This window comes from Parambassis ranga, chromosome 3, assembly GCF_900634625.1.
Source record: "Parambassis ranga chromosome 3, fParRan2.1, whole genome shotgun sequence".
In the NCBI taxonomy this organism is placed as follows: Eukaryota; Metazoa; Chordata; class Actinopteri; family Ambassidae; genus Parambassis; species Parambassis ranga.
This window is the reverse complement of record NC_041024.1, coordinates 5,333,851-5,347,661: the sequence shown is the minus strand read 5'-3', so window position 1 is coordinate 5,347,661 and position 13,811 is coordinate 5,333,851. Positions and strand designations below refer to the sequence as shown.

The 13,811-nt window shown below is 43.0% G+C and overlaps 1 protein-coding gene across 5 annotated transcripts in view; it reads left to right on the top strand.

Moving 5' to 3' along the window:
- Positions 1 to 13,360, top strand: part of neo1a (neogenin 1a) — a 126,717-nt gene extending 113,357 nt beyond the window's left edge. For 2 of the 5 annotated variants that reach the window (XM_028401576.1, XM_028401571.1), the window contains exons 16-28: positions 505 to 600; positions 3,503 to 3,735; positions 5,544 to 5,682; positions 6,825 to 6,932; positions 7,228 to 7,422; positions 8,480 to 8,548; positions 8,729 to 8,864; positions 8,973 to 9,217; positions 9,730 to 9,822; positions 10,102 to 10,272; positions 10,948 to 11,235; positions 11,350 to 11,486; positions 12,107 to 13,360. In XM_028401576.1, the coding sequence (XP_028257377.1) occupies positions 505 to 600; positions 3,503 to 3,735; positions 5,544 to 5,682; positions 6,825 to 6,932; positions 7,228 to 7,422; positions 8,480 to 8,548; positions 8,729 to 8,864; positions 8,973 to 9,217; positions 9,730 to 9,822; positions 10,102 to 10,272; positions 10,948 to 11,235; positions 11,350 to 11,486; positions 12,107 to 12,193 (1,997 nt within the window). In that variant the 3' untranslated portion in view covers positions 12,194 to 13,360. Of the gene's footprint in view, positions 1 to 504; positions 601 to 3,502; positions 3,736 to 5,543; positions 5,683 to 6,824; positions 6,933 to 7,227; positions 7,423 to 8,479; positions 8,549 to 8,728; positions 8,865 to 8,972; positions 9,218 to 9,729; positions 9,823 to 10,101; positions 10,273 to 10,947; positions 11,236 to 11,349; positions 11,487 to 11,881 lie in introns of all 5 variants that reach the window. The other 3 variants (XM_028401575.1, XM_028401574.1, XM_028401577.1) reach the window with 3 other exon arrangements.
- The last annotated feature ends 451 nt before the right edge of the window (positions 13,361 to 13,811 follow it).

Here is a 13,811-nt window from a genome sequence, read left to right as displayed (position 1 = left end):
CTTTAATCAATTATAAAGCACACAGACACACAAACACTCTGAAGCAATTCATCTGCACCCCATAGTGAGTATTTAGAGAATTAATGAGGTCTTCTCCACCACACGCCGGTGCCACTAATTACACAGATTGGCCTAATGGGGACACGATAATTAAAGGTCATAATATTTGAATAACTGGTTTTGGTGGTTTTCGCTCTTGCTCTCATCAAACCAAAGGAAACGGCAACATTAGATTTCACCTCATTAAGATGTTGAGCTGGCTCTTACTCTTTGGCATGAGGGCGATTTCCCTTTGTGCAATCAAAACTTTGAGGAACTGTTGCAAAATATATACATCATATATGCATAATTGAAGCCTTCATTACAATCAGAGTAAGAGGAGTAATACTCTAATGCTAATATTGCAATTTTAACTCAAGAGTCTCAAGAGTTTTGGCTTGATTAGATGGCTGCAACAATTCATCTCACTCCTCTGTATCTTCATCTCTTCTCTTCACTTCACAGACGCCAGCTCCCATTACGTGATCACACTGAAGGCCTACAACAACGTAGGCGAAGGGATCCCTGTGTACGAGAGCGCCATCACTAGACCGCAGTCAGGTATGAGCGATCATTACATTCTTTAGCTGCATTTATGTCATCAGGAAGTACCTTTAAGAGTGTGATCTTGTTAAAATATGAGGGCGGCTCCTCCTCACACCGTATGGCTGTGGTCACACGCCGAAAAAAAACATTAATCTTTGCTCTCTCTAACCTGACATCAGACAGAATGTGTCTCGATTCCAAATTACCAAGGAGATAATGTGTCACCGGGGTGTCTCACTGCTGTAATTAACTCTCTTCTTCACGACCCCCAAGTACACCGAGGTCTCTTTTTAATCAAACGATGAAACCCTCAAGTTTGGCCCTGAGATTACCAACCCTGATATTTGAATGCTTATTTTGGACGTAGTGTTATAACAAGGAATACGGACGGATTTGAGGTCTGTCTGGACAAACCATGAGATCCTTATTACAAACATGATGTCATCCTGAATATTCTGTATCAGTCAGTAATGCAGCTATCTTGTTGCAGTACAATGAAACATTGCATAAGCCACAGAAAATGTACAATCCTGTTTAGCATAAAATACAGAATCCTTTAAGCCCCAGATCACAACCTTGTTAACAATTAGAAGTAGAACTTAAGCCCCGATCCATTGTGCCTGACAAATTGTCTTGAAGTGTGGATCACTGCCAGTTAGTCTGCACGTTAGCTGAGTTCACACAGTTTTATGTGACAGTGTCAGAAGACAGCCACCCCCCTGCTCCCCGGGGTGTCGCAGAATGTGGGCTGCTCCCGCCTCCTCTCCCATCCAGCCTCCCGCCTCCTCGCTCAGCCTTGATCGCTCCGGTTTGTCTCCGCCGCAGCACTATTGCACCACCGAGCTCGAGAGGGGAGGGAATGCTGGATGACATGAATCACGTCAACATGCTTCGAGGGGGGGTGGCAGCCTGAGTGTGCGTGTGCGTGCACGCCCGCTCGCTGTCATACTGTACACTTCTCTCTATGAAACTCTCGCGCACACTGAACATACGCAGACCCCCTGTGGTGGCTTTGGCAACCCTTCGTCAGATCCAAACGTTTCCTCTCAAAGCAGAACCAAAGCCCACCACCATCGTCTGCTGCTGAATCCTCGGGGGCGCGTTCCCTTCCTGCCAGTTTGTTCAAGACGGGATTAAAAAGACGAGCTGACCTACATAGTACTTTTACTTTTGGAAAAAAACTGAGGAAAAACTTGCTGAACTTAGGTTGAGAGAGTGCTGAATACTTTATAATAATATGTTGTCTTAACTGAAAAACAGGAAATTAGGTATTTCACCCCTCTCTATAGAATTATTTTTATATATATATATATATATATATATATACACACACAAGGACATGTCAGCCTCTTTCTCAGTCTGTTCTCCTGTAAATACTGAAGACTGATTTCTTCCAAGCTGGGCACAGAAATGCAGCTTGCATGCCTCTCCAAAACCTCAGTGCCTTTCCACAGCCACATGAATGCTTGGATCTTCATCATGCAGACACACACACTCTTCTCTGACTCAGTCTTGGGAATATAATGAGGGCAGCTCTGTACAAAGATGTGTCAAATGGAGCGAGGTGCAGAGTGGAGGACCAACAAGTGGTCGAAGAGGAGTGTCATCACGGGTGACCAACCAAAACCCCCACCACCACCACCACCACCACCACACACACACACACCGAGGACAGAACCAGGAGCCATCTTGAAGTGTTTATCCATCAGAATGTCAGCCAGGAGCTGCTCACAGACTGTGATGGGCAGAGACTGATGCCCACTGTCACTCCTACATTAAATTAAACAGGTTGTCATTATGCACCATGGCAACTTCCATAAGTGCTGTGCTCTGTTCTGCCCTGATAAATAAATCTGAATTAAATTCAGTATTTATTTACAGAATACAGAGAAACAGTGGGACATTTTTATACTGTTTCTGCAGAGGTAGCTTCATTGTGAGGAGGCAGTTCAACTTTTGAAGTTGTTCCTATATCAAAATAGCTCAAAAATACATTTAAATTCTGTTTCTAAATAAAAACGGAATAACACATCAGAAGCACATAATACGAGGCGGATAACAACAGGCAATACAATTGACTCATTACAAACCCAACTGGATCATGAACTTCTGTATGTCTCTCAGAGGTTTATTAGTTGATGCCATTATCTCTTATTGATTCAAGGAGCGACTGTGGAAATGAAAGCAGGAAGGACAAAGCTGCCGCAAGCCAACAGAAGCAGGACATGACACACACACACACACAAAACCACTTGATGGTGGCGAGCTCCATATTTAAAGCCTGAGTTCTCTTTCCACAGGACATAATGCGCCTCATGGGGAAATATTCCAGTTTTCCTCTGTGTCCTTGTGTTCATCTACTTTGCATTTAAACACTGTGATGTAAACATTCGTTAATGGATTTCAGCTTTGCCTGTCTTTAAAAGATTGGGTCAACACATTAGTATGTATATGTACATGTATATGAGATGTTGGCGGTAGGATTGTGGGTATCTGTCTTCACTGAAGCTTTCCATTTACTGTAATCTTTTCTTATGAATAGATTATCTGCTCTCTTCTCATAGTGCTACTGTAACTGTTGATAGAACAACACATACTGTACAGTAGCTCCTATATACGAACTGATTCTGTAGATCCGTCTTATTGTAGAGGTCAGTGCCTGTTTTTCTAATAGAATCTTCTCTCTCTTTCTCTTCATCCTTCCCAATCCCACCCTTGTTGCACTTACATTCCGTTTTTTTCCTCCTCCTTTTGCCATCGTCCTTCATTTGTAATGCATTAACCTGACTTCTCCCCCTCCCTGCACCCTGTTTTTGACTCCACCGTCTGACCCACCACACCACGCTTCTCGTTATGTTTTAATTTTTGGTCACTTTAATTTGTGTGCATGCATGCGGGTTTACTGCCTGACGTCCAGACCCCATAGACCCCGATGTTGACCTGTACGAACTCTTCCATGCTCCATACACCCCAGTACCAGACCCTTCCCCCATGATGCCACCCGTGGGTGTTCAGGCCTCCGTAGCGAACCACGACACCATCAAGGTGACCTGGGCCGACAACTCGCTGCCTAAGAACCAAAAGATCACAGATAATCGCTACTACACAGTGCGATGGAAGACCAACATCCCCGCCAACACAAAAGTCAAGGTAAGAGAGATTTTGTTTGTCATCAGTGCATTTCTTGAGGCCAGAAGGAATTTATTGAATTTAACATTTTTTTAAACAAAAGAAATGAGTTGCAGCCTGGTATTGTTGAAACTTTTTCAGGGTTGCTTCAGCGCTTTCAAGCTCAACTAAGTTGTTTACCCCTCGCAGTAATTCACTCAAAAACAGCTTCAATCATTTCTCTGTGATCAAACTTCAGTGATCATTTAATACAGTACGATTTGTGTGTATTTTAGTGCAGCAGGACTGAGTGTATCCCTTCAGGCCTGAGAGACGTATTGATGTGCTGAAAATAAAAAGTAATGTCACACAGATAATAGAGTATTCCCACTACAGCTCCTGGGCTCAGGTGCATCATATAATGTTGGTATTTGTAGCAGTTATGATGCATTTTTGAAGCACTATAAAGAGAAAATAGATGCTCTGCACTGAATGATGTACACTCAAAACTTACTACTGTAATTAGTATAAGTACGTGTCTCCTCTTACCATCTGGATTCTGACTACAGCTAGTAACAATATGACCAAACCACTTTCCTCTGGGTGTATGAGTTCCATTGTGGTTCCATTTCTTTTGCTGAATAACATTCAGTTCAATCCTAAACAAAGGTCAGTGCTGTACTGCAGTTGTTGTTTCTTCCTCTTAATTCCTGACCTGTAGCTCAATTCAGATGATTAATAATCTAAAAATACTGGCGCACAGTGTGTGCATGTGTGTGTTCTCGGTTTCATGCATGTGTGCAAACCTGTGACCGAGCAGAGCTCAGATAAAGGCCCGCGTTTACTGATAAATTATTCAACAAGGACAAGACAAACTGAGAGCTAGTAAAAGAGCCTGTAGATCTGACTGTGCATTCTACATACAGCCATACACACACGAAAACACACACACAATACATGTGCACACACACACACACACACATGCGGACTCAGCATTCAAGTCCTGCAGAGGATGCTTCCACCCAGCTCTTTGTTAGTTGTTGGGCTTGATCTGGAGAGTTTATGATTTATGAATCACGAAAGAAAGATTTGAGAGAGGCGGTATGTTATTATGATAAAATGCTACCAATTCATTAACAGAAAGTTACTCCACAACAATATACAGCCACACAGTGTATAGCTCAGCCTGCTGCCACGTGTAGATTCTCAAATTGAGTTGATTCCCACACTTGGACAGTAATTACAGAGTTGCACAGGCTCATTATGTTTCAGTCCTATTAATGAAATCCAATATTTTAACAAGTCTGTAAGAGAGAACTGAAAACTACATCTTATGTCCTGATGTATTTATGTATCTGCACTCCAGCGGTATAACCAACAACTCCACCTTAATGCCTCCTTTAAAGCGAGTCTGCCCAGACAGCCTTTACATTATTGAAGGGATGACTGCTCTCAACCCGGCTGTGTGTTTCTGAAGAGCAGAGTGCTTTCTTTTGCTATCCCACTGCCCTCTGTTTGACAGCCCCCAGCGGAGAGCTGCACTTTGTCATAGCACGCAACTTTATAGACAGGACACACAGGCTTCCCAGACTCACTCAGAGCTGCTCGCACAAAGGCTAGAGCCTTATTCTCAGGCCAGTGGAAATCAATACAAATGGTTACATAACTTAACTTTGTTTTTCTCAATTAAGGCGTCCATGTGGTATCTTGCTAAACTTTTCAAAGTGTAGTTTTCACAATTTCTGACAACCAATCAACTCATTTTATCAAAACGCTCTTAAGTGAATCTGCCAGAATACAAACTAATTCTTCTTCTGTTTGTTGTGCGTGTCATCTTCATCTCTCTCCAGATGGCCAACACCACCAGCCTGAACCACATAGTGACAGGTTTGAAGCCCAACACGCTGTATGAGTTTTCCGTCATGGTGACCAAAGGCCGCCGCACCAGCACATGGAGCATGACAGCCCAAGGCACCACCTTTGAGATCAGTAAGAACCCTACAAACAAACACACACACACAAAGAAATAAATATTGTCACACACACACAATGTATATAATCAGAAACACAAGAAGTATACCGAGCCCCTGGCTGGCCTGGAGTAATGTCTGACTTCTTACAGCCCAAATGGAAGAAGGAAACACATCTGAGGAAAATAATGTTGTGACTGCAATGTATAGTATAAGACAAATATTAAGACAGGTATTTATCAGTAGATCTCACATAATATAATAACTAAAACCCGCAACAGATTTGCATATGTGTTGAAACAAATACAAAATCCATTTTATTTCCAAAGGATAGATAGACTGATTTTAACCTAAATATTGTGATGGACTGGCGACCTGTCCTCGGTGTACCCCGCCTCCCGCTCATAGATGGCTAGGATAGGCTCCAGCCTGCCTGTGGCTGGCACATAAACTCACACTTCCAGTGTCCAAATTAATGAATTGATTTAAAGATTATTTATATGACTTAACCCGTCCACACATTGTGAACATATATGTATGTGTAAATATATATATATACATTGAATACTGACCAGCTGTAGCTTCCCTCACTTACCGTATGCAAGAGTGTGATAAACATGCTTGACATTTGGCAATAAGAAAATGACCAGGTTATTATATATCGGCCTGCACACTGTATTTGCCATATAGTGTCCAGTTGCTGATTCATTGCAATAAATAAAGAAAGGTTCTTGTTTCCTTTTTCCTGACAAATAATATTTGAGGTTTAAATGGCTGTTTCCACCTCACTTGGCCAAAAAATCTATATATCTATATAAACCCACCTTCCATCTAGTATTGAAAATATACAGTCCCCTGTGTGTTCCTGCATTGCTTCATACCTAATAGATACAACATTTGCTCGCTGCAAACTGTCAGTGCCTATACTTCAATGTAATCTGTAATAGGTTGAGCTTCAAGTGGCTTCAAAATTAAACTGACATTAAAAACAAAAACTCATTTTCTTCGTTTTTGGATATGTTGGAGCCCAGCCAGGGGTTTCACCAAGTGCAATAGTGTAGTGTATAGTTCGCACACTAGTAGCACTTTAAACTCCCTCATTGTCATGTAATGTGACCTCTTTATTGACACAACAAATGTCCCGTCTTATTCTCGTCACAGTTCCCAGCTCCTCCCCGAAAGACGTGACTGTGGTGAGCAAAGAGAACAAACCTCGCACCATAATTGTCAACTGGCAGCCTCCCTCTGAGGCCAATGGAAAAATCACTGGTGAGTCTCAAAGTTTGTCCTTGTGGCTTCACATATTTCTGTCATTTTTCCAACATTTTTTATTTAGTAGCAACTCTCCACTAAACCCTGACTAGTGACATCACATTTAAAAGCAGAAGTGACTCACACTGAGTGAATTTGTAGGTAAAATGTCACAAGAAATTGTGCAGTAGTGTTAAGAGAAGTCCATCTCTGTGTACTTACAATCAACCAGTGTTCAAAGTACAAAAACAACTGACTTAATAAGCTCTTCTTCTTTAAGTTCAAGTAACTTTCTGTGTGTCTCCCTTTGTAGGTTACATCATCTACTACAGCACAGATGTAAAAGCTGAAGTCCATGACTGGGTCATTGAACCGGTGGTGGGCAACCGTCTGACTCACCAGATCCAGGAACTGACGCTTGACACCACCTACTACTTCAAGATCCAGGCCCGAAACTCAAAGGGCATGGGCCCCATGTCTGAGGCCGTGCAGTTCCGCACGCCAAAGAGTAAGTGTCCATGACAAGCTTGAGGCAGAGTTGGCATATGTGCAAAGAGGCATGCTAACACAGCCTCCTTTGTTGAGAATATGTCAGGCCTTTGGGTCTGTGAAAGCATTCTGTCATCATGTGCACAAAAATCAACACATACAGCCTCTCACAGACACATCAAATGTCCTCATGCTGCTACAGTTTTCAGTTGTGTAAACAATTTTTATTGTTAAAAAAATCAAAACAAAGTTAGATTCTGACAGCTCCACCAACACAGAGCTGCTCTATGAGGAGGGGTTTTCTCCAAAGACATCATCTCATGTGCTGGTCCTGATTTAAATACATATTCTACTTAAGACCTTAGACACCATTTCCTGCTGCAGTCTCTGTGAGGAAATCTCAGGGACAGGGCTATTTCATAAGCCATGTTGATTGGTTTGGGATGACCCAATTACTGAACAGTCTGGTCAGCAGATTTGCAGTTTTGTGTTTTTTTTTTCGCTGAATATTTTAACATGCCTGCATCTTTTTTAAGGACACTGCTTTTTGTCGTTGGAATATTTTAAGGCTTAAAGTCAATATATGTTTTATTATAGGAAACCTATCATTTTGATTTAGATGCTTGGCTCCTAATGTCAGCTTGGCTGTGTCTGTTTGGCAGCAGTTTGAGTTTTCTTGCTATTTTTCTTCATGTCTTAGTTTGGTCCCTCTCCTCTTCCTTCTCACAACCCCCCATCTCTCGCTTGACTTCTGCCCCCCCCTTGCTGCTCTTTTCAGCTAACCAGTTTTTTGCTTTTTTATTGTCTCTCCCTCCCTGCTCTCCTTTGGCCTGTTAAGCTGAGTCCTCTGACAAAATGGCTAATGACCAAGGTAAACCCCCTCTCCACACTTTATCACTGCTGACTGCGTTTCATATGTCTCTCTCACTGTGTCTCTCTCTCTGAGGATTCCCATCTTCTGGGCTGCATGACTGGCTAAATCTGTTTGTGTTTGTGAAACTGCTCAGATTGTCCTATGAAGGGTGCAATGAGGTATTAGGAGACAGTGTAAAATGACCTTTTTTGCCCCTTTTCAGCCTCGAATCTTCCACCAAAGCAGGGACCTTCAGGAAGCCAACATCCACAGGACCCTGGAACTTCAGTCGGTATGGTTTTAATCCCATCCTCTTCTTTCATTCATGGCATGTTTATCAGTCAGATGTGACTACAGTCCCATAAAACCCATCTTCTGAGCCTTGTGGTGGCTTAGAGCCTCCTTGCATCATTATGTTTGGTTTAAAGCCTTTAAATGTGTGTTACTTAGACAGTTTGTGTCTTATTTGAAGGTAAATCAGGTGTTGGAGGCAGTGAAAATCACATCCTGGTCATTATCATCATCATCTCAGTGGGAGCCTTCACCATCATAGTAGTGGTGGTGGGGGCCTTCCTGTGCACACGACGCACCACGTCGCACCAGAAAAAGTAAGAGGCTCTGTCATACACCGATCGGTGTTTCCTGTGTCTTTCTAGAACACCTTCTCTCTGTAAATGATGTCGGTATTTCACCGTTGCTCTTTTCTCCCTCTGCAGAAAACGAGCCGCTTCAAAGTCCTCCAACGGCTCCCACAAGTACAAAGGAAACTCCAAAGACCTGAAGCCACCTGATCTTTGGATTCACCACGAGAGGCTGGAGCTCAAACCCATGGACAAGTCGCCAGATCCCAACCCAGTAATGACCGAAACGCCAATCCCACGCACCTCGCAGGACATCACACCCGCTGACAGCGGCTTGGAAAGCAACCCACACCTGCAGCAGAGGCGCAACTCCTACCGTGGTCAGTCTCGCCCTGAGGGGGAAGAACTTAAAGTGTGATGTTTTTGGAAAGAGATCAAAGTGAAGTGTCACTCTTGCTGCCTAAGCTCACATGTATCATACTAATAAGAGTGAGCAAATGTCTTGAGTTTGGCTGGCAGACAGGAAACTACATTTGAGAGTTTGACTGAGGCAGGAAATGAGCTAACGCACTCAGGTTTGCTTCCAGGAGCATGCCTACAACAATCCTGCAGAATTTAAGATGGTGATTTAGGCTCAACAACTCGTCTTTGTGGTTGTTGTTGTTGTTTTTACATTGTTATGTTTTTTGTGCTTATCATGCAAAACATTTCATGCTTTTCATACCTTGGTGTATAACACCCATTACCTCTCATACTGCAAGTACAGTAAATCCACTCAGTGACATTTAAAAAATCCATAAGATTGATCCCGAGGCTTAGAGATCAATCACAAAAAAAAGAATATTAGATTAGCAGCTCTTTCTGATTGGCTGGTTTCCACCGTACCTTTTAGGCCACGAATCAGAGGACAGCATGTCTACTCTAGCAGGCCGACGAGGGATGAGGCCTAAAATGATGATGCCTTTTGACGCACAGCCTCCTCAGCGTAAGTGTGTGTGTGTATGTGTGTGTGGGTTTTGGTGAGTTTGATAGTCTTAAAAATTGGACCACAAAGCCTTTATTAAATAGGCAGTATCCCATGACGTCCATTTCATGCTTCTCATAAATGTGGTTATTTGGTAACAGAGGGAACTTTCAAGTGTCTTTATTACAGAAAACTGCTTGTGTGTATCTCAGTACTTCCACATCCGTCATCATTATTCCAGCTGGTTAAACATCTTGTGTGTGTGTTTGTTTGTGTATCCATGTCCATTTCCATTCACAGCTGTGATTAGTGCTCACCCCATCCATTCCCTTGATAACCATCACCACCATTATCACATGGGCAGCCTGGCGTCGCCAACGCGCAGCTACTTCTACCACCAGGGCAGCGGGCATCCGCGCCCGCACGCCTGCGCCACCCCCATCTCCCATCTAGACAGGGTGGACTCCACAGGTGAGACACTGCCACCTGCTGGACGGCAGGAGAAGTGACGGAGCAGGCTTGTAACCCCATCGACATGCTGTGCTGCCACCTTTACGTTTTCCATAGTGTTACTAACCCTTCTTCTTTTACCGCCTTCTTCTGCCCTATATTCTTCTCGACTTTTACTTAAATGTGTCAAACTTTTTCAACAGGAACGTTGAAGGCTCAACAGCCTGGTGGCTGCCGCTTGAAAAAACACTTAATTCAATAAGAATTGATCATCTTTGTGCTCATGAATGTTACAGCAGTACTATGTGCACTACTACCTCAGGTTTATGTTACATAAATAAACATCTGATTTCTATGGTAGAAACTGACATAGTCATGGACTTAACCTGATTTCCTCTGCCATTTATACTAAACAATTACCTGTACAAAAAATTAATTAATACCTTCTGACTAACAAATTGACCCTCAGTTACATCACAGCTTATTGAAGTTAAAGTGAAGGACCGTTCAGTGTCAAAACTTATTTTCCAAGCTTATTTCTGTTTTAAAGCTGCAAAAATTACAAGCAGAGAAAAACAATTAAGACATTTTCCAAGTACAGCACTCTATGTAAAATGCATACAAAGATGTGCAGCCAGATTTGCATTCACTGCTCTGTGAACACACGTCTTATGTTTCTTCCTGACCCCTCTACAGAGTCGGTGAGGAACACCCCCAGCTCGGAGCCTCTGCCTCCAGCCACCGCCTCCTCCCAGGCATCCTGCCCTTCGGAGATCCTGGCTGACCCTGAGGGCAGCTACCACGGCTCCACCACTACAGAGGAAGAACCCAGCTACTCCAGCAACCTGCCCCCACATCGCTCGGCTCACCCTCACGCCCACGCCCACCCGCTCAAGAGCTTCGCCGTACCTGCAATCCCAGCCTCCAGCCATCCGTCGTATGAGTCGCCCGCCCTGCCCAGCACCCCCCTGCTCGCTCAGACTGGTGAGTGTTCACATCAGGATACACACAGTCATACACACTGAACTTAAGGGATATGACCTCAGACTCAAAATTGCATGTCTGTCTGTGCTTTTGTGTAAACTTTTTAATACTCAGGGCCTCCCACTCATCCACATGTTGTGAAAACAGCCTCCATTGGAACACTAGGAAGGACGCGAACACCAATGATAGTCAACGTGCCCAACGCCCCTGACGTGCCAGAGACCAGCAAGATGCTAGAAGATGTAGACAGCGTGAGTATAGCGCCCCACACTGGCTGCTTGTAGGCCCAACTGTGTCCACACACGTTCCTTCCAAATCCATGTCAGGTTTTTCTTTGGGCACTGGATTGTACAGTTACCTTCAACTGGACATTGGTTTTAACCACATTTTCTGTTGTTGTCCTTTCTCTCTTTTTTATTCTTTCCACCCTCAATCTCACCATTTATTTATTTATTTATTGTTTTTGTGACGCTGCATTTTGATCAACTTTTAACAATTGATCTTAACAAAACCCATAACTGGAATGATTTTCTTTTTACCATTGAATCTTTTCATGCCCCTCCCTTGACTGGCTGTTGATGTTGGCTTCTCTGGTTTTCGATGCTTTGCTTTCGTTTGCTGCCTCTTGTTTTTTTTATTTCTTCAGTTCCATTGACCCATTCCCCCCTCCCCCCAGCTCGCCACAACCCACCCATACGACCCTCCCCTGCCCACCCTGTGGAAAAAAAAAAAAAAAACCCTGACTGACCCTCTCCTCCTCTCCTCTCCTCTCCTCTCCTTTCCTCTCTTCCTTGCCTCCTTCCAGGTGCTTGCCTCCCTCCCCCCCTGCCCCTCCCCCGCCCCCCGCAGTAACCCTGTTCCTCTCCCTCAGAGCTACGAGCCCGACGAGCTGACCGAGGAGATGGCCCACCTCGAGGGCCTAATGAAGGACCTGAACGCCATCACCACAGCGCCATGATGCATGCACTCACTCCGACACACACTCAGACACACACACTCTCTACCACACACACACACACACATACACTCTAAAGTCAAAACAAACACCTAAACAGAAACCTTCTGGAGGACACAAAGTGGCTTCTTGTGCCCAAGAAAAACTCTCACGTCCCCCTGCAGAGGAAAAAAAAATAAAAAAACCCTCCAGACTGAAACGTAGGAACTTTTTTTCGGCTTACCTTGCTCAGTCTCAGGTAGGAGAGCCATGAGAGGGAAGAAAAGTGAGACACTTCATCTTTATATGAAGAACCATTCTCAGAGACAATGAACTTTTAAACATTGGTCGCTTTCAACCGGAAGATTGTGAATTTTTTTCCTCAGCAAAAATCTGTATGGTAGGTTCTTGGTGCCGAACGCTCACTCAAGACGGTTGATTCAAAGTCAAGTCAAAAGGAGAAAGTCCAAAAATATGCTGGTTTTGATGTTAGTGCTGATGCGGCACAGTCTACACACAGTGTTTGTTTGGTTAGTGTTTTCTTTGTGCATTTTGTATATCTATTGGGCCGTTTCAGTGAAGTGAACATTGGATATCAGCCCCCTTTACAACCCTACATTATTCTTTTTTTGTTCTTTTTACCCCCTTGTGTCATATATTGTGCCATGACTTTTTATTATTTTCTATGTTATTGTATTATTTTTTTACACACATATCCTTATAAACATGTACATATGTCGTGTGTTTTTTTTAAAAAACTGCCTCATTCTTTTAATGTTTCCCATTGTTTCCTTATTATTATTATTATTATTATTATTTGGGATGAAAGTGGGATTTTACAAATGAGTCCTGAAGCTCAGTTTTCATATCAACAGGGGAGAGAAGCCGGATTTCTTTCTATAGTAGCTACATTCTTCTCTGGCATTGTGTTGACCCCTTTGTACATTAAAATGTTTTTTTTATTATTTTTTTTTGTTTGTTTGTTGTGGGAGCTCCGTTTTAAAAGCCTTACCAACGTGTTTGTAATGTCGGACGGTTGATGAGATGACTCTCCGGCTTTCCGGCTCGTGCTGTCGCTTGTTGCCGTGGCAGCTTCTGTGGGACTTGACAAGGATCTCCTCACACGTCAGGGGTACCTTATAAGACTCAGGGCGCTGACCCCCCCACACACTCACCCCTCCTAAAAAAAAACAAAAAAAAAACAAGAAAAGGAAAAAAAGCAAATCACCTACAGCAACAGATGAGTTATCTTTTATATATACGAGGCGTTCTGTCAAATGTGTGTGTCGTTTCCAAAAACAACAGTATTTGGTTTCAGATATCTGAACTGCTGGACCATGTGCGTTTGCTGTTCTTCATCTCTGTGGGTTCTTTCACGGATATTATAAGACGCAAAGATGTTGGCTTTTTGAAGGGGACTCCCAGATTATTATTTTTTTTTTTTACATGGTAGGTTTTGTATGAAGAAAAAAAAGAAGACGCTTGTTCTATACACAAATCCAATGTAAAAAAAAAAACAAAGGAAAAAAAACATTCATCTGAGAAACTAGTTTTTCATCACCCTCTTACCCAAAGAAATTTGTCATTTGCAATCATAGTAATTTGCTCTACTTTTGTGAATACCATGTTTCTCATTAATGTA